This window comes from Haliaeetus albicilla, chromosome 9, assembly GCF_947461875.1.
Source record: "Haliaeetus albicilla chromosome 9, bHalAlb1.1, whole genome shotgun sequence".
NCBI classification, from domain to species: domain Eukaryota; kingdom Metazoa; phylum Chordata; class Aves; order Accipitriformes; family Accipitridae; genus Haliaeetus; species Haliaeetus albicilla.
The window spans coordinates 19,378,412-19,406,095 of NC_091491.1; the positions used below are offsets into that span (position 1 = coordinate 19,378,412).

Here is a 27,684-nt window from a genome sequence, read left to right on the forward strand (position 1 = left end):
ACAACCTTCACCATTTCTCCACCTGCCTCTTGTGAAGGCAGGGGATGTGAAAGCGACTGTGATGACCTTCACCATTTCTCCACCTGCCTCTTTGTGAAGGCAGGGGATGTGAAAGTGACTGTGCTTGGAGATGGCTGGCGGAGAGGGAGCAGCCTCTGCTCCCCAGGCTCCCCCAGGTCCCCCGCAGCAGAGCAGTGCTGCCCTCCTGTGTCTTCTGACAGGCACAGGAACCACCCGAGGACATTCACGCCAGCGCTGGGCACAGATCAACCTGTCAACTTTCTGGCCAGAACAGAAGTAAGCCATAGCTACGGGCTACTTTTCCTCCAAGTGCAAGAAATAGCGAGAACATACTAGGGAAATAGAACCAATGTATAGTATCACAGAAAATTCACACGGCATTTGAGACATCAGGGACCATGCATGATCAGAGGAACACAGTTTACAAGACATTAGAGGAACCCATCCGTGAAACCACTTGTTTAACTAAGGTGCATTTTAAACATGTTTTCATCCACCTTTTCAAATGACAATTTTCATCCACGCTTAGGCCTTCCAGGAAACCCAGAGCTGCAAACTGGAACTTGTCTGCGCCCCCGAGTCTGGCAAGGTGACTTGTTTTACAAAGCAGATAACTTGGCCCAAAGTTAAGCCCCAGAGGAATTTGCTGTCTGATGTGGCTCCGTGCCTGCCTTTGAGCCCCTAACTCCAGTTAACAACAATTTTGCTGCTGAAGTCATTGACTATGCTGTTACGCAGTTGTTCTGCACGTATCCCGGCAATGATGTAATAAGTGCTGGGCAAGAGCAAGGTTGTGGAAGAAAATTAGACATTTGACCACCAAAAATAAGAAGTGACTCTGTTTACACAGAGGTAGAAGGGTGCCTGTGCCCCAGCAGTGACAGGAGCAGAGATGGCAGCAGAGGAGAGGCTGAAGCACAGCAGTTGGACATCCACGTGGCAAACAGGACCATACGTCTACGCTGTGATTTCAAATACATGTGAACTTCCTGAGAAGTTCACTCCTTTTTATTCAGCTGGTCGTGAGATCTGCTCTCCAATAAGAAGGAAAAGCTTTGCAACAGCAGAATATAAAATGAGCCTCTTCGCTGAGAGGCTGGATTTAGCATGCTGACAAATAAGGCGTTAGCATGCTGAATAAGGGGGAATATCACTGAACTTTTCAGGGCAACTATTCAGTCTGACCATCCCCAGCTCCCCATTAAGTCTTTAGCTATATATATTTTTTCATATATATATTTCCATACTTATATGGAAAGGATAAAGAGACAAGCATTTAGATTTCATCTGCAGTAACCAGATTTGCCTGACAATATCTGACCCCACAGGAGCTGTATCCCTTCCTTTCTCATCCCGTGGGAACTGCTCTGGCGCTAGAAGCTAGAAATCCTAGAGACCATTTTGATGTTGCTATCTGCTCTCCTGTTTGCATGTGGAACCAGGCCATGTTTGTAACTGCTGTTTCAGGGGGGTGCTGCAAACTGCTTACTTTAACACAACTGAGCTGCTACTTTAAAGACAGGAAGCTTAAATTTTGGCATAAGACAAACACTGTAAAAGCAACTCTGATAAGCACCATAAATCTGTAGTTGTCTTTGAAAAAAGGCATCCTGGAGAGTTCCTGCCTGCAAACTGAACAAGAAGTTTAGATGGCAATTATCTTACCAAGCATTCCTGATGATGGTGGGTTAGGTTGAATATGCTCCAGGGAATTCTCCTGCAGAATATCCCAGAGTTGCCACTGCATTTTTGGATTCAGGATATAGAAGGGCTGCTCTGGATGTGCACTACGATACAACTTATAGCTTTCAAAAAAGTTGTAGTCTGGTTTTCTGTACCACTGCAAAACAGAAACAAGTCAGACTCTTTTTATTTCTAGCCCATACTTTCCCATAATCAAGAGGAAACAAGGGTGAGTGAACCTGCTGCTGCCAGGAGGGAAAGGTCTGGCTATACCTACATCCACTCACTCGCTGTCCCCCACCACCTCATTTGCCCCTCGGGTCACTGTGGTGACTTGACTCAGTGAACAGAGCAGGGAAACCCCAAATCTCAGTGAAGGACCATTAAACAAGATCAGCACCTTGTATAATTTAATTATGCACCCCCCAATAGCAGATGATGTTCAGAACTCTGCCTTAAATGTTACAGACCCTGACCCCTCTCCATGCTGGAGTACAAAGCATCCTATTCTGCAGGCACATGCCCCAGCACAGGCTCTTAAACCAGGCTGAGCTGATTTCCATCCTAAAACTTCCCCTTTCAGTAAAAACACTTAGGAAGGAAGGGTTTATGTTTTCTTAAAGTAATTTTGAGATTTTTTTCCTATGCTAAAAATATTCCATCCTGGTTTTACTGACTCTTAAACATGCCGTACATATACCCTCATGTCTCCTGGAGGTGTGGAACTAGACACAAGAATAAACATCAGTGAGAAAATAGGAAATGCAGTCCAGGGAAAGGAATGCAAAGACCTCTCAGTTACAGACAGGGCTTAAAATAAAAGCAAAGAATGGACTATTCACTCCTACCTGCTTTCACCCTAAGCCTCCAAAGCTCATCACTTATCAAATAATGCCCTTTTGTACTCAAATGAAAAGTGAATGCTAGAGGGATTGCAACACCCACAAGTGAAAGCCTAGCTGACACAGAGAGGAGACATTTCCTAAGATATTCAGAGGGTTTCCCAATCCATTCATAATGCATCGAGTGTATCTCATGTCTGACTTGGTGCTTGAAATATCCAAGCATTAACCATCAGAAAATCTTACAGCAACTGTCAGAAAGAGGAGATCATCCTCTGATGAGACGACAACTGCTGCAGCCAGTAGTGACATCCTCCCTGCAGCATCAGCCCATGCGAAAGTAAAGGTGGTGACCCATTACACCTGGCCTGAGGCCCTTCACAGGAATCAGGAACAGGCAAGTGTTTCCCCAGGAGCACCCATGCATGGGATATTCTCAGAAGTACATATGGATATACCCATGATAACGAAGAGGTAAACAAGAATAGCCTTAAAATGAGTGAGTGCCCATATTAGGAAGAAGTGGGTTAACAGATGCACTTAAAAGTATATGACTGATTTTATTTACAGAAAACTCACACCTTACCTCATCAATTTCTGCATGATATGGTGCTGGATCCCAGACAATTAAGATTCCAGTGTTATATAGTGCTTCCCTCAGGAACTGCTGCTCCTCAACAGTTACGAGCTTGAAAAACAACAACAAATACAATAATATACAGTATGCTGTCAGAATTAGCAGGCAGCCAAGCAGTAAAACATACCTGAATACAGCCACAGCCACCTCACTGCCAGTGTTTGAGCATGCCCCACTGTATGCAGGCAAGGACACAATCCCCAGTGATGCCCTTCCAACACTCACTCCAGCCCTGTCTAGCCACATAGGATTTAGTGGCCAGTCACAAGAAAGACTGCCATTACGCTTTACGAGGTTTTCTCTATCCATCTTCAATAATAAAATGAGGCCAGGACCCATAGAGTGACGCAGCTTGTATGATGGATACCATCGCTACAACTACCAGAGGCAGGTGGGAACATCATTTGCTGCCACCAGTCACCAGGACAGTCCAGTAAGAGCCTAACACAAACGCACTGTTGGCTTTATCCAAAACCTTCGCTTGAACCAGAACAAGCCTGCACGCGGGTGGTTTTCCCTGAGCAGGACAAACTCAGGCAGCCAGGGCTCAGCACCGGGCCAACTTGCTGCGAGACCACTGCTGCAAGAGACGTGGGTGGCCACGGCACCCCCAGGTGACCCTGCCTTGCGCCAAGCCCCACCTCACCTCTTCAGAGCAGGATGGTGCGACGTGGGCGAGGGAGGTTTGAATCCCCTCAGAGCAGCAATGAGAAGGAAAGCACCACAACAGCAAAGCACAAGGGCTAGAGACAGTATTGGTGGAGAGAGACTGCTCCACCAGTGGCTTTCCCAAAGGAACAGAACCAGGTGGTTCAAACAGAGAAGTTGCCCTCTACAGCATGTGGCACCCAAGGGTAACCCACATCTGTAGCAAGACCAAACAGTCAGAATCACACAAGACAGGGACTGATCTCCCGTCCTCTCCACCCAAAGGCATAACCTGTACAGGCACCGCTTATAAACATCCGCTGAAGAAAAGCATCATCATAAAAATCGGCTCCCATTTATCCCGTTTTTCTCCATGGATCTAATTAAGAGCTAGCCAATTTATCCTTGAGTATCCCTGCTGCCCCCAGCAGCAGGCTGCCTTCCTGGCTGTCCTCATAACCAGAGCACAAGGATGCTCTGGCCAGCCCAGATGCAAATGATTCCAAAAGCAAAAAGGGTTTCCTCACATCTGTTCTTAACTCTGCGGGATTAGGCTTTGGCCTCAACCACGTGTACTGCCTGGTTTCATTTCCCTACAGTAGCTAAAATATCTAGGCCACTTGTTAGCTGAAGCGTGCAAGGCTGCAGGTGTGAACTTCTGTCTCCAGTCCACGGACACCAGAGGCAGAGGCAAGGCGAGTGCATGCCAGCTGGCACCAGCCATCCCCTTAGCCAGGTACGAGTGGGACGGAGCACTGCAACAGGACAGGAACAGGGCATGGAACATAGGCGCTTTTTCATTTCATTGTTTCTATTTAAAGGCTAGAAATCTTTCAGGAACTTTTCTGATGTGAAACACGTGAAAGGGGGATTCCAGGGAGATTGAGCATCAGAGAAAGCAAAGGTCAGCCAAGCAAAGCCATGTGAGTTGGCAGAGGCACACAAACCCCTATAGAGCTGGGACAGGCACAAAAGCAAAGGGATAAGAAACCAGGTGGGGAGCACCTCCACAGCCACAGGGTGTTTGCTGTTTCCTTCCCCACGCCACAGAGCTGGCTCTTGGCACTACTAGTTATCTATTGGTCACTTAACCCGTTTACTGGAGGAATCTGGCTCCCCAGATACCTTTAGTGCCTATTTGTTCTGTTTAATACTGACTGATTCTTTCCAAGTAGTTAAATTCATTTAAATTGCTACATGACTTAATTGCCTTGCCCAGCTTTTTGATCCTATTTAGTTAGCTGACCTATTAATTTCCTAGTTAATTTGCTCTTTAGCCAATTCCCTGTTTAGCAAGTACCTTGCTAATTCAGCCCCTACCCTCCTGGTACCTTTACTGACTGTATCAAAATGAGTTCCTTCTCTCTGGCTACCACAGTCAATGCCCTGTAATCTAAACATGTTCTCCCTTCCCATCACAATCTTATGCCATTCCACTGATGTGCTATCTCCTTTCTCTTCCTCCCTGCAGACTCGTTAGTGCCAATGACAGCAAACACAGCCAAAGCAGAGTGCTCTCCACAACAGTGAGAAGCCAGCCAAGGAGAACTGTAAACAAGGGCTGGGAGGAATGACGTACTCTGGACTTTGGTCAGCTCTGCAGAAAGGAGTTGTGTCCTACAGAACAACATTTGTACTCCCTCTGCACACTCTTCAGCCCTTATTTTCACAAGATGGGACTACTTTCCCAGGGCAAATCAATGCCTTGCGTGAGACTGCAGGAAAACATGCCATAAAAGGAAGGAGTACTGATGAACCAGTGAAGGTCTAAGAAAATAAGCAAGGTAATGTTAAAGGATTTCTTTAGTTAGAATGGCTACCAAGCTGGTGGACCTACAAGCCTATCCTCAGATCTGAGGATCCCAAATTTCCCCCCCTCCCACCAGTATCAATCTATTGATCTTTCCCTATGAACACAGATGCACAAGATACCCCACTCTACTGTTAAAACCATCCATGCCAGATATGTGCTAGAGACTGGTCACCAAATTACAGAAAAATATCTTAAAATAATTATTAAGCAACTTAGGGCCACTGGCCACATGTGCCAAAGGGATACTACTCAATACAGACTAGTTTTGACATATTAGATTCAGAAGATCCCATTTGCTTAATTTTGGGAATGGGCTGAGGACTGATCAATAGTAAGAGCCAAAATAAGAGCAGCCAAGCCACAATCCCATCCCTGTTCCCAGTGACCACTTACAAGAAAAGCCAAACCCAGAACAAGAACAAATTACAGCTTGTCCAGCTAGTACCTGATGCCTGCAAGAGCTCTCTGCAAGGTGCAGCTCCTGCAGCAAGCTGAAAACAAAGTGTGATCAGGCAACCCTACTAACAAGAAGGTTAAAATGATGTTGCCATGACTAAAACAGCACCGAACCATTAAAAGTGCAAATAAAAAACACAGAAGAAAACCAGGCTCCCAATCCAGTGATTCCTGAAGATAGCAGGGACTGCAATTAGAGCTGTTCAGCTTAGAAACTCCAGAAGAGAGACGCTGCACTATTCACATGGAGAGCATCTTTTGCCCTGTTCAGCAGCTAGATCAATGCTGCATTTTGAGTTAACTTTGAGTTAACTCTAATAACTGGAACAACTTTGCTCTCCCTGCAACTGAAGTTTTCTTAGCTGGTGTCTCTGTTCAGAAGGGATGGCAGCAGATGAAAAACCCATGGCTGCAGGCTGATCTGCGTGAAGAACAGAAGCACTATAATGACGTGGCTGTAACTACACTTTGTCCAAAATAAGAGCATCCACATGGAGAGCTATTACTGCTATATTACAGCTGTACAATCACACAGTTACCCTCCTCTCTGTGCAGATAACCCTAGTATCACACAGGTCATGTACATGTTTTTGCTGGTTTCATATCACAGTAAGTTTGGCAATGAGCACATCCTCCAAAGAAAGGTTTCTTAAGTGATAACACCTATCTGACATCATAAAAATACACACAGAAGGGACAGATAAAAAAATGGAGAGGTCAAACAGGGCAGAGGAAGAAGGATGTCAGCAGCCAGATATGTCTGCTAAAAACCAGATTGGTTCAGAAAGGACGAACCGTCCAGCATCTGACTGGTGGTTTAACACAGGGGAATCGAGATGCAGAAAGCAGCAGAACAGAGCATGGTAGCAAGGGGAGAAGGCGAGACCCAAGGGCAGAAAGAGGTAGCAACAGCATTCACACAAGAAGCAAGAATGTATTTCAAAAGACACACAAAATGAACTAGGGAAACTGGTTACAAGCTAGCTCCGCGTCTTGCCTTTGAAGAGGATGGCCAAGCTCCTACTTGCTGCTTTGAGAAACTTCAAACCTTGTTACACGGCAGCACCCATGGACTCCTCACACAGAGGCAGATGAGAAAACTCCAGGCCTATAAATCTTAGCTTTGGGGTGAGGAAAGCAAACTGCCTTTTCGGTTCTGGAGTACAAAAGCTACGCCTCAGTCCCCCAACTCTCCCCCACTCGCTCGCCCAGTCTTCATGTGCCTACAGCCTCCTCCCCCTCTTCCTGGGTGAGGAGGTGCTCATACTCTGTGCTGCAATGCTGCACCAGGTCTTTCATTCAGGGGCCCTTGGCCTATTCCATATTTACTGTCCTACTCCATTCCCTCACCAGCACGCACTACTGTGATTTCCTCTTCTCTCTGCATGTCCACACTTGAAAATTTCTCTCCCTGAAATGGGCAAACATGGGGGGTAACAGACACATGGAAGTAGGGTGCAAACACCATCTGAGATGTACCTAGAGCAGCGATAGTCTCTGTTGTGGGTCTCACTCTGCTCCTGAACGGGTGGCATACTAACCCTGCTAATGTATTGCTAGACGTGTTCCTAACCACCAAGAGTCTGCTTCAAAGCCTACTGAAGTCCAAAGAAAATTAGCAGACATACAGCCTCATACCTAGAAAGAGCTCCCAGTCAGAGAAAATTTAACTCGGTAAGCAACGCCTTGCATTAAAGGTACTTTCTGTCATGCTCTGTAATCAGGTCCTGGACCCTCCAACTGCCACCAGAGCCCCTATCCTCTCCTCGCTGTGTGCAGGCTACAGCTTTAAAGGTGGGTCCTTTGCCAATTGTCTTCAGCCATTGAACAGCCCTGGTTAATGCGTTATCTAAGGGTCTGCAGAATCGCTGGGCAGAAAAGAAGTATTGTTCTTTTATTAAAAGCCACATAAACTTCCTTCATTCTTCATACCCATCTCCGGGGCAGACACAACTTGTCTCTTGGCACCCCTCAGTCTGCTGAGCAGTGTTAGCTGAGCTGCAGTGTCATTCCTGCCTCACGCTCCCAAAGCACAGCAGCAAGCATGCAGCTGGCCTTCCTGTACTAACAATGAGGCTTCAAGCCAAGACAAAAATCAAATTACTTTGTGCCTGCCGTAAATTGCAAGCAGGCTTCTGCACGTTAGCTAGCACGTGCTAGTTTAACTGCAGTAACCTCAGAATTACCAGCTGTCCCCCAGAAAGGAAAGATGTTCCCATCCTATGGCTATCTGCTAGGGACAGGAGAAATTGGATAGAAAGCCCTGTTCTCCCCAACTTCATTTTAAAGACTTCCCAGCAGCAGATGAATGCAGAAGCCCCGTGGATGTTGTTAGTTCAGCCTGCTGCTCAGCTCCCAGGCAGCACAGGGGAGGTACACAGCTCTGCCACGCTTGGCCCATTTGGCACATGTTAGTCAGACCTACCTGGGAGTTCACAAGACGAATTGTTGTCTTTTGCCCCACATCTTCTTGAAACCCCTTGATAGGAGCCCCATTGAATCGCAAAACAGCATCGTGGCTATCTGAAAGCAAAACAGAGTGAAAACCTGTAAGCTAACAACTGGTTTTTGAGTGATAGAAGAGATGTGTAATAGGCTATTCACCTGCATTTCTAATACTATCTGGCTAGTCCCCGGCTTTCCACGTAATAATTAGAAGTACCAAGCCAGATTCTGTGGAAGAAGTTGTTAGTCTAACTTAGTGATCAATACACTTTTAAAAATCCACTTTTTTAAACTACAATCCACTGGCAGGCTGAGAGCAGCCCTAGCATTTGCTCTGCACGGAGGAGTTCAGCATCTCCTTCCCCCTTCTCTCTTCTTCCTTCCACTTTACCAGCAGATAGACCGATATACAATTAATTTACCACGTGGCTGGCTGAAAACTAAGGAACTAGGAAATAACAGCAAGCCACTGTCCTCTCTTACAGCCTGGAGGTTGACCAGCCCGAGAAACGTGTATAATAACCACAGCAGAAAGCAAAGCTGACTTCAGCCTGCCAGCATACCTCCCACGTTACAGAAATAAAACCACCGCTGTGCATTTACAGGCACAGCTTGTTACATGCCTTGGGATTCACTGCGTTCTCCTCTGCTGGCATCATCTCTTAAGATAGCACAGCACTCCTCCAGCACCCTCCTCTGCCTCAGCACAGCCGGCCACGCTGCTGTAATGTCACAGAGCCAGGCTGCTGCTGCGGCACAGAAGGCGTTCGTGCCCGTCACCCTGGCTTCTCCATACCTCTTGGCTAGATTTGGATAGGAAACCTTTCCCGTGATCAGAGGCATTGAGTTAAAGGAACAGGATCAACTTCCCTGCCTTTGCGCTAAGGCCACACAACCACAGCTCACGGCAGCGGCAGCTGGGGTCTGTGGGGAATTGCCAAGTCCCCAGCCAGGGCAGAAGGGCTCGCCTGGTCCAGAACCAGGTCTTTTCAAGATCATTTTCTTGAAAACAGGTGTGTTCTCACAAGCAATGCTGGAGGATTGGTAATCACTGGCAGTGAAGACTAGTTTCTCAGCTACTTTATTCTCAAAGACAAGTAGATCTTGTTTAGAGCCCTCCCAAAGCAACACAAAAAACCCAGAAAGGTGATGTTTCTGAAAAAATGTGTCCACACTGAGAAGCAGTTCTGTAGTTACCACTACAGACTCTCAGCTCCACATCCTACCTTGCATCAATAGAGTACAGGGTTATAATTTCCCCATATAACTTCAGCCAGACACCAAGCATTATTATGCCCTAAATTTGCATTTAAAAGGGGTGTTTAATGACTGCACAGGCAGAGTAGCTGGCTCTCTGAAGCACTCTGTCTCCAGTTGGTTGCGTGGCACTTGGTATTTCTCACATCAGATTTTTCACTGGCAATTCATAACCTTCAATAACACCAAGAGCCCAGTAAGATACAAGCTGCTTGTTTACAAGCTTCTCCCCGTTCTGCTCTGCCAGCCTCCCTTACATTGACTACTTGCTCGTTTGATATCTTAACATGATTACACAGAGCAAATATTTCCTGGAACAATAATTGAGCAATCCATTGTGCTCATCTACGCAAATGCTTCATTTTAAGCCTGTCAGATTTAGTACCTTTCTGGCACCTTCCTCCAACAAAACCACAGCTTTTCCTACCTGGAAATACATCAGGTCAAAACTAGGAAAAAAACTGTACAAAAATACACTGAATACTCCTGAATCCTTTGATATTCACTCTGCCCAGCTCAAGGCTGCAAGTGCCGAAAACTCTGCAGAATCACTAGCAGAGATGACTGCTTGAGCAGAAAGGTTAAAGCCTGTGACCCAGGTGCAAGGAACGCAAGGCAGGGACACCAGCAAGGGTTAACAGCATTCGCCTCAGGCACATTACACAGTGACCTTTCCAGCATCCATCCCTTGCGATCTGGAACAAACTGGTGCTTCAGTTTTGGGGACAGGCTCTGAGGCCGGCCGTAGGAACAATGAAATGGCTTTCCACGTCTGACGCCCTTTCAGCTGCATCGCAGCCAGAACACAGCCCGTCGCACTTCTTGGCTGCTCTGATACCGAACCCAGTGCTTGCACGGACTGCATTCCAACACGCTGTAAATGCCACCCTCAGCTCTCGAGAGGGCCCCCTTATGGAGGAGCAAGCAGTTGTATCCGTATGCAGGAGTCTAACAAAGACACAAGCCAGCTGTGTCAGGGGAGGGTGTTAAGGTCACTTCTGCGGAAACCTTTAGCTACTGAACTTCATGAGGCACCTAAACAAGCCAAGACAGGTACTCAAAGGAAAAGTCAGAATTGGCTTACCAAGTCTTGACCCACCTAGCCTCAAACGCTCCTAAGAGGTGGAAACAATTACATCAACCAACGCCCACCTGTAATTTTTACCAGAAGGTAATGCTATCCTGGTTCATACCGCCACTATCTTTCTCATTGCATCTTTCATGGCATTTTAACACACTTCAGACTGTTCAACCTCATTCTAGCGCCTGCCCACCTGCCCTGTGGAGCAGAGAGGAGTTTGGGGGAGAACTGAGCGAGTACCAGAACAAAACCCTGACCCCTTCCATGAGTATCTGGGGACTATGATTCTGAAGGCTTTGCCCAAGTTGTCCGTGAATAATGTATTAAAAGCTATCTATCTACTTCTTTCAGAGGATGAAGGCTACTTGCAGCTAAGTGCAGGCCAAAGGGGCCTGATCCAACAGAGAACATATGGACACACTGAAGCCTGCAAACAATTTCCACTGGAGAGAACACTCATAGGCTTTAAAACTTCTACAGTGAAGCTGCAGTTCAGCCAAGTGTGAATCTTAACTGAGCCTCAAACAACAATCAGTGAAGAAAGCTGAGGGAACTGAAGGCACAGGAGAATTTTCTGCCAGGCACAAAATCCTGAGTTGAAGGCTGGACAGCTGGTTTCCCCTGCATGCTGCTTTCTTGAAGACTCAAAATGCTTTGGTATCAGAACATGCTACTTTATAATCCATGGTACAAGACCAATGCTTCAGCATTTATTAATTAACGCATTAACCGCAGATAAATATGGTCAGATAAGACTTTGCAAAGCATCACCAAACTTTGTCTAAAGAAGAGATAAAATAAAGCTCTGTAAAATTTTTCCATGGTCTCCTGGACCACTCAAACTCAGCCACTGCATTGTGGTTCAGAATGAAGCAGTGCCACTTTTGGAAAGCCATGAGCAAGAATTACAGCGTCACTAAGGCTGGAAGGGACCTATGAAGATTATCTGTGCCTAGCCCCTCTGCTCAACACTGGGTCAGCTACAGCAGATTGCTCAGGGCTGTGTCCAGTGGGGTTTTTTCCCCTTTAGTGTTTTGTTTTACTTCTCTGAAGAAGTCTTTCTGAATGAAAAATTTTGACTGTTGACTGTGCAATGAGTGCATTGGCATTACTCGACCCACCGCAAACCCTCTCAATAAACAAACACTTTAGGAACCATGACCTCTCCCTGGTATCCGGTATTAGTGCTACCCTCTAGTGATGCCAATGCGATCATGAAAATTGAAAGGACTAGCTGGAATAGAACTACCTGCACATACGTCATGTCCTCTCAGCTCAACCCAACCCTTCCGCTCCCTTGGGGCTCGCTCGTTTTGGTCCACCCAAGGTCCAAGGCTCACAGGCACTGATGCAGCCTACACTGTGCGGTGTGTACATTCAGAAAGAAAGGGAGAATCTGATCATTACTCCCATCTCTTCCTAGTCTGTTATGTTCACTAACTCTAGAAGAAGTTCAAGGATAATATTTCAACTTATTTTAAACACCTTTGTGACCACACCAGTCACTTATTGGTAAGAGCACGACAGTAGGTTACTTCTATTCAGTGTCAGTTATAAAACAATGTTATTTGACTTCATGCTAATAGAAAGATACCAACCTATCTCTTGTCCCAAATGAGATGATTTCAGAGACCCTGCTGAGGACACAACGGCACAGCGACCCAGGCGGCCCACTGTTTCATTGAGGCTTTTCCCTGGTAGGTATCGCTGCCATTCAGAGGTATCAAAAGGACCATCCGATCCCTGTATCATGCTCACATTCACCCTGTCCCGTAGCTGGCAGAGCAGCTTCTCTGGGCTGAGTTTAGCAGTGTTCCTCTTCCCGTTGTAAGTCACATTGTACTTGTTCATGGACAAGTAGTTTTTTCTGACCTTCTGCAACCTGGGTATGAGATTTCTGGATGAGCTGTCCTTATCCCATACCTTCACAGAGTCTGCTGCTTTCTTGGACTTTTCAGCTGTTCCAGAGGTGCTGCCTTTTACTTTGTTGTGGTTACCAAACCATGTTTTGGGTATCTGACCCAGTTCACTGGCTGCTTCATGGAAGAGGCCCTGTGATTTAAGTGGGATCCACTTTTCCGAAGTCCTGTGAACCTGCGAATCATCATTCTCGGTCTTGAAAGGAACATAGTAGCTTCTTCTCATCTCTCTCCACAAGCAAACTGTCAGCGCTACCAGTATCACCACGAGAACAAACATCAATTTTTTCAACACATTGATGTGAACCATAGTGTACGGTGCATCCAAATGGGATGCTAAACACAGGGCAGGAAGCTGGTCCTGGGAGAGAAGAACACATCTAAGTCAGGGCTGCATGCACAGGCCTGTGTATCTTTAAAGTTATAAACATCAGTGTGCGGGCAATGGGAGGGGAGAGGGAGGACATAGGGGTAATTTTAAAATTTCAGGCTGTTTAAAGATCTCATTTCAAAGTCCATCACCTCAAACATCAAATGGAAAGACTTCAGCTGCCTATTAGCCATTGCATGCTATGTAATGGTGATCTGAGGCCACTGCCACTCAAACCTTTTTTCTATTCCCTTCCACAGGTGACAGTCAAGCTTAACACAGCCAGTACCATACCAGCAGCAGGGTAAGTCTCCACTTCTCTTTCCTTCACTTCCCATCCCATCCAGCCAATATCCAAATCCCACCACTAGCATTGCCAGAACTGAGCTTCTACTTGACTATGGGCATGAACACTAAGGAAGCACATAATGAGGCATATAACTGTTGAAATAAAAGCTGTGAGTTCATGAACAGTGGGACTTTCAAAAGCCTGGTACTGACACACTTGGTAACTTCACAGGAAACTCCTGCAAGCCTGCAGTGGGCTGAGCGCACTCCCAACATGAAGCCTCACTCAACAGCTGCTGGGAGCCAATCAATCCACAGTAGGGTTTGAGGCATATTTAGGTTCATAAATGCACTTTGATAAACATTACTCAAGGTATGTTACCACCAGAGAAAGCAAAGCCAGACCCTGTTGTACAGTATTCCCTCTCCTCTTTTGCACTGCCTCATATCAGCAGGTACCTCCAGCTCCCATCATGTTATAAAAGGGGGCAATTCAATAGCAGGAATGCCCAAAGGCCAATTCAACCTAGGCAGCACAAGGGGCTGGTGTAGGAAACGTATGCTGAGGCATAACCAGCTCGTGAGCGGCACACTGGAACACAGAATACAGGAGAGCAGCTGCTCATTTCCCTACAAGGCTGCTCCAGGATGTGTCCAAGAACATGGGAGCTGATTAGAGACACCAGCTGTCCCAATGCTCCTCAGGAGACACACACATGCAGATCACTACCCATCCTAGAGAGAGAGACCCTAGTGACAACTCCCTCCTTCAGCAACTTGCTGAAAGCAAGCTGTGCTAAGCTGTGGTATTGAGAAGCCACTGAGCTACCAATGTACTACCTGGGGATAAAGCAGCAACTCTCCAACTCAGGTCATTTCTGGCTGTTGGCAGATTTTCTTCCAAGGGTTTAAGCAGGATATCGCAAAACACAACAGTTCTGTGACACACTGAAGAGTTCAAGAAACACCTGCAAAAAAAGAGGGAAAAAAAAACCTATTATGGAAGAACCTCATGGTTCTGGGGATGAGCAAGTATTTCCTCAGACAAGCCTTGCGGTCCTACAAAAGCTGTTACCCAGGCATGGAAGCAGCAGCAGCAAACACCACATAAGCTTTTTAAACACTTAAATGCCCACTCAAAATGGGCATCTTCCTTCTTAGTCTGAAAACTGTTCTCAGCTAAAGCAGGAACTGGTTCGCAGGCTGCCTGCTCTACGCTCCCACTAGACCGACAGCCTCCTCCATGGAGAATGCTCTGCGCAGTGGACACACCAGCAATACAGTCAAGAAAAAGACCCAGTGCTGAGGCTTAGCACAATGAACAGGGGAAAGAAAAAGCTACCTTTTCCTAGGGAAATATCTTACTGCCTATTCTTGGGCAATTCACACACTCTTTCTCAAATGCAACGGCAGAGAAGACTCCCTGCTTTTTTGGAGCGAGTCGTATGAAAAGTTGCTTTACAACATATATCTTAATCCACAGGTCTTCACAGACTAGAAAAATGTATTTTAGACTTTATAGCTTCACTCTACCAAGGAAATGCAGCAAGAGAAAGGGAGCTTTCACAGTGTTATACAATTCAAGAAGTAGCTTGCTTTTGCAGAAATTCCGAGTCAGTACAATGCCACATAAGCTAAATTACAAATGCTACTGTTCATAGGATTAAATACTAAATTATTAAAGCATACTAATGCTGACTACTTATATTTTCTTTTAACTATGTGAAGGAACTCATCCTGATTTCTCACAGAGCAGGCCGCTTAAAAAGTAAACATTCTTCTACCTCCACTTCATAAACTAAGAAAAAAAATTAACAAAATTCTAGAAGCACTAGTACTTCTAGCTTCTATTGAAGTAATTTCCCCTGCCTTGACAGACCATCTCACTTTTCATTTGCTTGAGAAGCAAGTGCTAGAAAGGCACGCTGAAGTCTTTTTGGCCAGTATGGTCTCAGATGCAGAGGTACAGCAGTCTGGGGAAGGGGGGGCTGTTGGGAGGGTATGCAGGACATCACTGCACTCTCTTCTGTGAGCAGTTAACACAAGGTTCCCTGTGCTGTTTATAGTTCCTCTTCTGCTGCAGTCTCTGCAAGACGGTCTCACCCCTGCCTCCCCCCCGGTCCCCTCTGCAGCTGGAGACCCTGGTGGGCCAGCCTGCTCGGTATCTGCCTGGTGCCCTTGGGAATGGAAAGAGCCACATGAAGGCAGGAGACTGCAAAAGCCATTTGCTAAAGGTGAAAGCACCACTGAGTCAGCCTCCATGCTGTCAGAGGCTCTGTAGGCAAACCACACTTAGGCAGCAAGGTTTTCCAAACTGCACACGAGAGAAACACCAAAATAGAGTTGTCCAGTGTCAGCATAGTACAAAACTCTGAGACACCTCCCTCTGACCATGCTTCGTGCAGACCCCAACCTGACTTGATTTATGCTATACTTCTTTACACAAGATGAGGGTGTCACTTCCAGGAAACTCCACCAAGATGCTCTGCGCGGGCAGCACAGATCCTCTGCACCATGGGAGGCGCCCAGCTGCCCCACTGCCCTGCAGAGTGAAGCTCTTCATTCCGGGCCCTGGAGGGTTCTGCCATGCTTTTGAATTCAGAAGCCTCTCCTGACAGGCTTCCAGGTGTAGGTGGTAGCAGGCGCATCTTGGTATCGTCAGCTTTTGTTTCCCGTGGCTAGGATCATCTAGAGGAGTGGCAGGTTCTTCGCGGTGGAACAACCTTACAGCTCAATGCAAGTTCCTGCTGGGATGCTCCTCCCAATGCCACACAGCAGAGGATGCCCAACAAGTTACAACACCTCCTCTCCTCCCTGGGCCCCACAAAGGAACCTAGAAAACTCACCTTCAGCACTCAGCACAATGTGATCTCTGCCTTTGATGACTGTGCATGCTGCTGCAATGTGAACAGGTATTTTGCTTTGCTTTGTAAGTTGGCAAAGTAGGTTCTGCAAGCAAGTACATTTTAGGAGAGCCACAACATTTCAAGGTACCTTTTGTTCACCAAGGGTTCACTGCAGTTCAGTTTAATTATTACTACTACTTCACATGATATATTTTATTTGCACAAGTAGCATCCTAACATGAGGTCCCCCTCAAGCACTCTGCCAGCAAACCTTTTCTGCCGAGCAGGAAGGCGGTTGCTCTTCCAGGCAAGGTAGGATACCCCACAAGTGGTGCTCTCTTTCCACACCCTTAGCTAAGTCACTTCTGTGCGCTTCTGTATCGCAGCAGTTAGTACAAATGTGCTCTTCTGGAGGTGACACAAACTTATCACCTACACAAAGCACAAGGTGTCAGCTATGAGCACTAAGAAAGAAAGGACAAAAAAAATCCCCCAAACCTATAAAAACACTTAAACAAATAGCTGTTGCCTTCCTGAAATCTAGAGCTCAAGGCGGCTGTGGGGTGCAGCACTGGCTGGCTGGCAGGCTTACCCCACACAGCAAGTCCTCTGGGGGTAGATTAATCCTGTGCAGAGAACAAGTGAGTGATGCAGTATCCTCAAGGCAGTCAGGGAATTATATCCCGTCCACACACTCTTATACTTAACCTTTCTTGTCCAAGTATATCACTGGAGTCATGTCTTAATCATCAAAGTACAGAAAAGTGTGAAAGTCCTGCCTCCTCTGGCATCCCAGACGCTGCCATCCACCTGGGGAACTGTAGACAGCAGTGCCCTGGCAGAGAACACCAGGCCATCCCCATTTCCACTACCCACAGCAGATCTACCCTAAAACTGCTAACAACAGTGTCTTCACCTCATTAAACAAAAAGTCTATCAAGCCCTTACCTGTCTCCTATAGTGACTGACAGCAGATACCCAGAGAAAACACGTATGGACAAACATATGAATATATTTCTCTTCCAGTAAATGCACACAGCTTCCCAAAAGCTCTGTCATCAGCTGTACCAATGCCCACCCTCTGCACAGCGTTTAATTGCTTCTTGAAGTAACGCACATTGCCCAAACAGCCTGAGGCAATGAATTCTGCAGTTGCGCACCGTGCAGAGACAACCCCTCCTCTCTCCCCTCTCTCCGCTTCACACCAGGAAAACCCAATCGCACCAACAGTAATCCTGTCTTCATTTTCTGCACATTGTTCATGGTTGCACCATCTCTCCTAACACCCTCCTTTCCCCACTCATTGCTTTTCCGGGCTGAATCCCGTGTTCTCTGACTCTCTGGGTCAACTTCCCCGGCACCGTTAGCAGCGTGTGAACATCCCTCAAGGCAGGCGCACGGGGACACCCCAGCTGCACACGCTCAGGCCGCGTGGTCTGGCAGCAACATAACAACAGGGCTGCTTTGTTCTCCTTCCAAAACTTCCTCCACTTCTATTTCCCTTCCTGACCAATTCTAAGCCCTGAGCGCTAGGCTGTCAGTAATGACTTCAGCATATTTTGCAAGCAGCACTGACTCACTGAGAGTTCTCTCCAGCACAGGGCGGAGGGCAGGAATAAAATAGGACTAAAGACCATTATCTTACCCCTGCTAGGCTTCCTTTGCCCTTGCGCTGCCCAGCCACCAGGATGGCCGGATCCCTCTGCAGCTGCTTGGTGTCTTCTCTGGTCCCAGCAGCCCTCTGAAGACAAAGCCAGCCAAGCCCATAACCTAAGCCCTTCCTCCTCTCCTTTGCAGATCTGTTATTGCTGCTTAACAGCAGAGATATCAGAGCAAATCCCTGTGGGACTTCTGTGATGTTGTGAAACCTGACCGCTTGGTTTCCCACCCGCTAGGCAGTCACTAATCCAGGACGGGAACTTTCTCATCCCACGACAGCTTAGGGTGGTTTTTTTTCCTGAGGCTCTTGATGAGGAATCTCAGCAAAACCTTGAAAATTCAAGCATGCTATTTCCTCCTCTCCAGGTTCACTAACTTCTGAAAATGAGAGAAGAGGAAACAGGCAGACAGATTTGAAACATAACTCTTCTGCAAACAGATGATGAGACTCCTCCATTAATTCTCACATATTCTACAGGTGTTAGTTATTTTTATTATGTTTACTGGTCTGAAGCAATGGATCCCACCGGAGTCCCTCTGAAATGTAATCACGTCAAATAACACCTTTAAGTTAATTTAAACAACGATTTGAGAGATGTAACCCCTGGGGATGGGCACATGCAGGGGGCACATCCACCTGTTTCACTGTGCCTCTCCTTGGTCCCTCCGTTCATATATCAGCATCATTCACCTGCAGTTTTCTTGCCTCTGATGTAAGCACAAAAGCTTTTTACTTTAGCAAGTTGTTCCTCAGTCTTTTTTGGGGTAATGTGATAATGATTTCATATTTAAACGTAGAGCATTTACATTTCTTTCCAGGTTTCCTTCATTTATACATTTCCATCTGTACCCACAACTGTGCTGTGCCTAAATACAAAGCAGTAAAGCTTTGCCCCCAACTTTTGCTGGTGTATTTTTGAATGTTTTTATGCTCCCCCATATGAACATTTTATACTTCAACTATACCTTTTTATTCTTTTTTTTTTTTTTTTTTTTTTTTTTTTGTACATTCTCGGTACTGACCCTTTCCTCCACCCAGCACCCTCTGTAAAGCGCCTGTGGCTGGTAGCAGGGGCAGAATGAGTTCACATGAAAGTGTGTGAAAAGAGGATACCTAAAGAGGAAATACATAGAGGTGTAGGGCAGAAATCCCTCCATTCAAAATAAAATAACATACCCAAGGAAACTGAAGAGGAGAAAAAAGTAGGATTCGAGAAGTGACCTTGAATCCACATCTGCTCTTTAAATTCCCTATTCTTGTCCTGAGGAAAAAAAAAATAATTATCAAGAGCCTTTATAGTATTACACAAACTACAATCATGCCTTTTTGCAAATGAAGAAACTGTACTTTTCATATACTTGATACATCAGATGAAAGGTGGTAATACATTTGTTCAAGTTAAAGGTCTCTCCCTCTGGAGTTTCAGAAGATCTCTCTGATACTTTATTTAGCCTGGCCTGTTAATTCAACTGTGTGTATTTCAATTTTGTAAATGTATAAACAGGGAAGGCTTGCTTCTAACAATCTTGGTTTTTTTCCAAAACATCACTGTGCTGTGAAAATAAAACATCTGTTGAGCCATACATTTAAGTGCTTCCAATGCCGTCAAACAAAACAAAAAAAAGTGCCGAATGAGGAATTTTTATGTGGAGAATGAGGAAAAGAAGCATTTTAAGTGAGGAACATGGTTAAATTTCAGATGACGTGTTGAGAAGCTATACACGTCACTTGCTAATTAAATAAATCATTCCATTAGTCCTGCCTGCATTAAAAATCTTTGCATGTGCCAGAAACAATATGCTGCTGTCACAGCTGAAAAAAATTCTCCAGGAGAACAGGAGAGACAGATTTTGGGGGGGGGAGGCACAGGGGAAAGTTTAAGCATGTGTTTCATTTTGGTTGTACGTGTCAACAAACACTGGGATTTAATAAAGGCAGAAGCCTTCATTTCTGGCTGTGTCAGCCCTTTATTCCCCCTCTTTTCTGAGGTCCCGTGCTGGTTTTGGAGGGTGGCTCTGCATTGCAGCATACTGCCTTCCCTTCTGCCCTAATTAAAAAGCAGCAGTTTTGCTTTCACTCACCACCGATGCTCTGCCAGGCACCTGCAGAACCACACGGTCACCATTGGCCACTGAGACCCAAGGTGAGAGGTGACCCACACTGCTGTGGCTTCCCACCTCTGGCTCCCGCCGACCCAGCAGGATGCCCACACAGCTCTGGCCCAGGACCAGCCCATACCAGGGCATGAAGTGCATGTTTGGTGCTGTTGGAGCTCAGCTCTAATAAACCACTTTATGTTAGCAAGTATGACATACGCAATGACAAATCCACTGCAGGGCATCTGAACCAGCCAACTCATTGCAGTTAAGGACTTGCCAACAGTTATGGCTGCAGCAAGCAGCAGTATGCCCAGCAGCACCTACAGGGCTGAGAAGCAGCTTTCCAAAGAAGTGAGCCTCTGTTTGCTGTTGTGCTCCTGTGCAGACCAGGAGCAGACACAAACACACACATGCGGGGACTGTCTTTGACACCGATGTACCAAGAGGGGAAGGGAGGGATTCAACAAACAGCGTTACAGGACTGTTAGAGCCATGCTGCTCTAATAGCTCGTGACTCTAGAAGGGATGGTCCTCCTGTCCCTTTGCCTACCTGTTCAGAGACTGTCAGGATGACCTTCAGCTCCGACAAGCGTGTCACATTACCACCCTTCACTCCAACACTGTCAGGAAAACGTTTAACACCAAAAAGCGTATCTTTTCCTTCTGCAAAGCCACAAGCTCTAACCATTGCCCTGGACCAGCAGTAACAGTCCCTGACCCTGCTGGCTAAGGCAGAAATGGGCTACTGCAGGGTCTTTTGCAGACGCATGAAGATGGAAGGAAAATTTAACTCTTAGGACTGGAAAAAATAATTACCAAGGCACGCCACGGTAGACAATGGTGGGTTACTCGCCCAGAGGGACAGCGTGTTTACGAGCTCCAAAACAGGACCAAGCTCTTGGCTAGTGGGACCAGCACCTCTCCATTACAAAACCTGCCTTCCTAGCCCACAGACAGACACCTGCCAAATATTCCTTGTTAACAGTAATGGACAGGAAAGAGACCCCACCTGCGTGGGGTGCTGGCATGCCCCAGGCGAGCCCCGGGCTCTGGCAGCGTGTTCCCACTCAGGTGTGGTCGGCCAGCCACCATGGGAGCTTTCAGAGTCCAGTTCAACACAGAAGCCATTTCATCATGGGCACATGCCCATGGAAGCCTCACTGAGCAAGATACTTGGAGACCACTGCTGGTAACAAACCTTTTCAGTTTCTAAAATTGCCAGTTTCATGTTAAAAGAGAAAGAAAGTGCATCATGCTGCGCATGAAGCGCACCAATTCCCAAAAGCGCTGCTTCTCCTCCCATACCCGGCCCCCCCAGCTGAGGTGGGGAGTGATAGAATGGCTTTGGTGGGCACCTGGCATCCAGCCAGGGTCAACCCGCCACACAAGTGAGGTTTTCATTATCAGTCAGCTTTATCATAACCATTCCCACACTGACACCAACAGTGAAAATTCCCCCCCAGCTTTAAAGACCAGGGTGCGATCACTCATTTAGGACTATTTACTTTACATAGAACATTACACCTTCCAATCAAACAAATCACTTCTTTGTTCCCTCCCAATCATGTGTTCCTCTACATCGTTTATCTTTTGAAATGAGAGGGGAGCACTTCTTCATTTTAAATTAGCGGCATGTGGGAGGTCAACACTTAATGCCTCTGCAAATATCACTGCGCGCCAAGACACGTAATTGGTATTGCATGGCCCCAGGACAATAAATACACTTTGTGCCAGCTGCAGCTATGCTACCCTTCAGGATAATATTTCTCTGACACCAGCCTTTCGCAGGTGGGTGCAATGTCTTTCCATCTCCTCAAGGACAACACACTCTTTACAACTTGCTCAGAGAAGAATCTAATTCAATTTAACCTAAGACAGTGAAATAAACTTGCAGAACTGTGAATCTACCATTGCTAGTTTTCAGTCCAGCAGCGCTACTGAGATTTGGTTTTCCTCTTCACACCCAGAGCTCATCCCTGTTGGGGATGGCAGGGCTGGCACTCAAAAGCAGCACTCCACCATGCCAGCTTCACTGGAGGAGAGAAGTAAAATAGGAATTCTGGCCACCGACTTCAGAAAGCACTATTCAAACAGCTCTAAGTTAAGCAAAACACTTCTTGCGTTACATTTAAAATAAATTGGTTTTCACTAAGAAATCCATACTTTATAATATAAGAGAGACATACAGATGTCAAGAGTGTTCATCATAAAGTATCAGGTGCTGAGAAAAAAAGGCAGGTCCCAACAGCAATGAAGAGGATATTAGAAAGGACACCCATTAGAGCCCATCAAAGCAAATAACTTTCAGAGAAATTGTAAGAAAAACTATTTAAGAGGCACTTCAATTACTTGTCTGGCAAAAATCAAAATAGTTCCTTTCTACGCAAGGAACTTGAGGCAAGGAAGACAAATAGAAACATCAAAATTACCGTTAACTGTTTTGTCTTTGACAGAAAAGGAGGCGGAAAAAAACATGTTACAATAATCAGATGTTTTTCCATAAACCAAATATGCTTGCTTTCACTCTCCATAGCCATGGTGTTAGGTAAGCTAAATTGATACCGCTCTCACTACGCATCATCAGCTCCACTGGTTAAACCAAGACTGAAGTGATCAGAGGAAAGCCAGGTATAACTCAACACAAGCTGTCGAGGAAGCCCTGATCCAAGTTCAGTGTCAGGCTGCAGCAGAGCACCCAAGGTAGCAGATAACACAGGAATCCATATACTCCAAAGTCCTGGATATCGCTCATTGTTGAAGCAGCATCCAGGTTCTCAGAAGTCAAAATATTTGCAGTAGCAGATGTCAAATACGTGCTTTGCCAAGGCATGTCAGTGAGTCACGTCCTTGCGCAGGGAGCTCACGGCGTGGCTGGACTTCAGACGTTAGTAACAGCAAGTGCTGCTCTGCTTTTTACACGCAATTCTGATTTATTCATCTGGTAACACTATCCCCTTGTAGCATCATTTCAAATGTATCTACTGTCAATAAGCCCACAAGAACATCACCAGGGAAGTGACCTTGCCCGAATAAAATTCAATTTTATGAATCATAGGCAATATAAACATACAGCACAAATCTGGGTGCCTAGATGTATTTAAAGACATTTAAAGAGCTTAAGACACTCCTCCCCCCTCAAAGTTTCACATATGTATTTATAAAATCAGAAAACATTAATGAAACTTTCCTGAAAAAGCCTTCATTTAAAACCTCTTTGCTATTTTCTTCCCTCAGCATCCCCCCCAGATGCTTAGGAAAGGAAAACAGGGTCAATGGTACCTCCTACCCAAACCCAAGACTATGTCCTTTGCTTAAGGATCCAGCACAGAGAATGCTTTGCAGGAGCAAACAGGTGCCTCTCAAAACGGCTTGCGATGCCCACTCTTCAGTGGGGCGGAGGACCTGGCACAACGTATCACCGGCTCCAGCTATAAGCTCCCAAACAGAGTGTGCCATGCATCTGGCTGCTCCATGGTGCCAGAAAGAATTCCCTTTTTCTTCCCCACTTACACACCCTGACAGCATCCCAGTGATGGGTCAGTGTGGTTAACGGCATGACATCAAGTGATCTGAAGTGCAACAAATCTACACAGTTGCTGGAGGGAGGAAAACACCACACTTATGAAATTGAAACACATTTAAATTTTACTGAGGTTCAGAGAGGCAATAAAGGCCATTTTAGTGTCTCTCCACTCTAATATCTCCTACTCCAAGTATTTTTAGTGTGCTTTTTCCCCTATCGGAAAACCACATGTAAAGCCTGAAAAGCACTACCCAGCTCCTGTCCCCAAACACATCCCTCGCTTCCTATGGTCAGCACTTCAGAAATAAGTCCAGCAGCAGAGCTTGCAGATGGCAACTAGATGGATCCACCATGGATCTGAACCACCACCTCCCTTTGAAGCAGGCTGCTCTCTCCCCTCTGGTATTTAAGGCCACAGAAACTTCATGCACGCGGGAGTCTGTGCCTCCACTTGTGAAGGATGACAAGCCATTCTGCCAACCCCGTGGCACTGCTTTACTGGCACAAGCAGACAGGTATAACTTGGTCACTACTCCCAGCAGCAACAGCTCCTGAAATCTGCAGGATAATGCTGTCCCGGAGTGTCACTAACGGTAGCCCACCTTCCCTGGGTTTGTGTAGTGCCAGGCGAGAAACACAGCCAGCCACCCTCCTGTTCACTTGTGCCAGACACACCTGCGAGCGGCCTCTGAAAGCACTGCAGGCACACAAGTGCAAACAGCACAGGCTGAGCGTGCAAGCCTCGCACGCAGCACGACGGCATACCAGCTGAGTGTGCAGGGTTCGCTGCACAGCACCGAACCAGGTGCACGAAACAAACAAGAGTGGCTGAGAAAGCAGAAAAAAAGTGAGACAACCCATGAATCTCAGCATAAATGTGTTTCTCATCAAAGCCAGGTAGCGACTTACAGCATGAAGGAAGAGATCTAGACAGACAATTCCAACAAACACAGAAGTTACTCCCTAAAGCAGTAAAGAAGGCCCCAGACATTTTTGTATCTCCTCCATTCAATATTGGCTCTTGTACCACTTTTAGCACAACACATTTCAGCAGTCTTAGAGAGCTCTTACATGACCTAAAAAAACTCTCTGAGCCTCCCAGAGGAATGAAAGATCCCTGTCTCCCCCCAGGACCAGCCAGCACTTCGCTAGAAGAAGGGATGAGATGCTGGAGGAGGGATGATAGGGAGGAGGACGTTGCTGCCAAGAGCTCGACTCCTGCAGATGAGCACGCAGCTCTCTTCCCATCCACTCAGTGCCACCTGGCCATGAAGACACCAGACTACTTCTTTCGTGAAGGAAACTCCCCCCAAACAAAGAAGTCAGACATCTGTCATGCCTAGGACAGATGGCTTTGGAAGAGGCCATTCTCAACCACCAATAATTTCCATCACTAGTTACAACACTCCACTCCTCACCCCCACCTTGTTTTCTAAACATAACTGCTAAAAATGGAGCTGTTTCCTAGTACATAAGAGCTGGAGAGCCCTGAGATGAGCACACACATAACAGCATTAATTCGCAGAGTTCATGCCGCAAGAGAAACCCAAGTTTATCTGTACTGCAATTCTTCTTTTTATAATATCATCAATTGGTCTGTTTAAATATTGAAGTTCTTCCAGCATTTCACCATATCAGTCAGTTCTGTCCTCAGGTCAGCCATTTCATAGCACTGCCAATCCCAACTTCATCTTCTTCACTAAGTAAATGCTAAAGGGAAGCTCAAAAAAGCACACGTAAAAAATCGGGGGGGAGGGGGGGGGGCGGGGCAGGGGGTGCTTCTTTTTGTTGGGTCTCACCTGACTCGAACCCTCTTTGATCAGGAACTGCTTCCCAGTATGGATGGAAACACAGTATGTGTGGGGGCAATCAGCAGGTCAGTTGGATTCCATGGCGCAATCCTGACCCAAAGTTCATCACTGAAGTAGATGCCCTCCGCTTCAATATTAATCAAATCTATGCTGCACTGCTCTCACTCAGGAAGCCTAATCCCCGAATCCACCCAATTCTTTCAAGTAACATCTCAACAGCCCAGACACAGAAGGCCAAAGTGCTTTGCTGGGGCTTCTCCCACCCCCAAAGAAGGATACTGCGCCACAGCATCAAACACTTGACATTTGGTGGAAACAAACCTTTACAAACCAGGGAGAAGGTGCAGAATACTGCAAAACTCATCTCCAACATGCGGCTGTGCAGCAAACACTATTTAGGGTCATCTCTTACAATAATGCGCCTCAATGGACTGCACAGGTAAGTGCAAGTGCCAAAACCATCCACATCCCAGCAGCAGACGCACTTCTGTGCAGACAAGGAACCTGGTGAAATCCAGCCAAGATGTTCCATACACGTGGTGGTGGCTGCCAGCTGCTGGGGGTGATTCAGAGGACGCTCCGGGTGGTGACATCATGCCTAACTGCTTTAGAGCAAGAATGGGATGTTTCCATACAGCAGTGATCTCACACGCCATAACATCCCGCACAGTGCTCAAGACTGCGAGGGTGATCTCATGCCACCTCTAGCACATGCCCAATTTATCTGAGACAAGGCCATTTCTTCTTGCTGCTCAACATCTGATCCAAGCTCGAAGTGGAAAAGCACTGGGCTTAAAGTCCACTGAACTTTAAACAAGCCTGACTTTGATCTGGCTCAGATCAAGCTTTAGGTTAGAAGTTACTCATTCCTTTTATTTAAACAAATCTGCCTACTTTTACTCCACTATGCTTTTAAGGGACAAGTTTTTAAGTTTTTTATTTGGGAATGCCACCATAGTCTCATGGGAGCTGATCCTAGGTGACCCTTCATCTCAACTTTCCTCCCTTTTCTTACCGAAGGGATCCTTACCAGCAGTGTACCTCACGCTCTGTTTCACCATCTCCCCTTCCATGTTCTCAGGAAGGGAGCTCGGCTGCTACCACACCATGCTTTAAGCTTGCACAGGCATCTGAAGGCAGTCCTGGCCATCCTGGGGTCTCTTGAGAGGAGGCACACAATTTCTTTTCCATCCTCAGGCCATCATATCAGTAGCCCCTGATGCAAAACTGGCAGAGAACCCCCAAGCCCTGGGTATGCTGGTTAGAGTATCTCCTCTGATGTAGAAGGAGCTGCAACGCTCCAATATCAAAGCAAAGAAAAACAACAGAGAAGCCTAGCAAAGCCCTCTCACACTATTTTGGGATTATTAATTTGCATTTCATTAGTCTTTTTGTTCTTTTTTTTTTTTTTTTTCCCAAGAATCAGGCCAATTCAGCTAAGGTTCTTCTTCCACTGAAATGTGTCTCTCTTTCCACAATATGTAACAAATACATATATGTAGGTACTTATATACCTATTCCCACCTATTTTTTAATTAGGTAATAATGCATTCACGATACAATAAGAAATTGATATTGCTGAAATAATAGCTTTTTCATAAGCTGACCAACACACATATAGGTCAGAGTTGTATGTCATCAAGGGAAATTACTTTTACAAGCCGCCATCTTTGAATTTTTCTTCCTCCTTCTGAAGTTATTAAATATAGAAATCACTAGTTTAAAAAGTGCACCAATCTGATGAGTATTTTCTGAAGTCTGTTAGGAACAATGATTTTCAATTTTTTTCCCCAAAGTATGGGGGTAAAAATTATAAGCCTGCCGCAGTTTTTAGGTTCCTCTCACTTTGGGTTGTGTATAAAGCCTTACCTTGTCTGAATCTCCGTAAGGCTTTATCTGTAGCCATCTCAAATAGGGTGGAGCATCAGTGCTTCAGAAATGAGCACACTTGCAGCTAACCTCCTGTACGCTTTTTGGGAGGTCTTTACAAGCTGACCAAACATCACAGCTCTTTCAGAGATCTCGGCAGATTACCGCCCAAAGAGGTGAAAAACCATTTGTGTGAGAGCAGGGAAGCCGAGCGGAAATTTCCCACGCGCTCTGTCCAGAGGCGCCAGCTCCCCTGAACTCTTTGACTTCGCCAGGGCACCGCTACTGCCAGGAGAGATGAAAGGGCTGTGCTCTGCATCGTCTGATCAAACACTCGCACAGCAGCACTGGTGGTTAGCGCTTGGCAAAACCGCTCCTCTGACTGCAGTGGTACTTAAAAAAGCTATTTTTAAGAG

The 27,684-nt window shown here is 46.2% G+C and overlaps 1 protein-coding gene across 7 annotated transcripts in view; it reads right to left on the reverse strand.

Moving 5' to 3' along the window:
• ST6GAL1 (ST6 beta-galactoside alpha-2,6-sialyltransferase 1) overlaps positions 1 to 27,684 on the reverse strand; it is a 49,520-nt gene that overhangs the window by 1,866 nt on the left and 19,970 nt on the right. For 4 of the 7 annotated variants that reach the window (XM_069792013.1, XM_069792014.1, XM_069792011.1 and 1 more), the window contains exons 3-7: positions 14,301 to 14,428; positions 12,482 to 13,163; positions 8,526 to 8,623; positions 3,133 to 3,234; positions 1,687 to 1,861 (exon numbers count right to left, since the gene is read on the reverse strand). In XM_069792013.1, the coding sequence (XP_069648114.1) occupies positions 1,687 to 1,861; positions 3,133 to 3,234; positions 8,526 to 8,623; positions 12,482 to 13,112 (1,006 nt within the window). In that variant the 5' untranslated portion in view covers positions 13,113 to 13,163; positions 14,301 to 14,428. Of the gene's footprint in view, positions 1 to 1,686; positions 1,862 to 3,132; positions 3,235 to 8,525; positions 8,624 to 12,481; positions 13,164 to 14,300; positions 14,429 to 17,951; positions 17,975 to 19,142; positions 19,166 to 27,684 lie in introns of those variants that run through there. The other 3 variants (XM_069792015.1, XM_069792016.1, XM_069792017.1) reach the window with 3 other exon arrangements.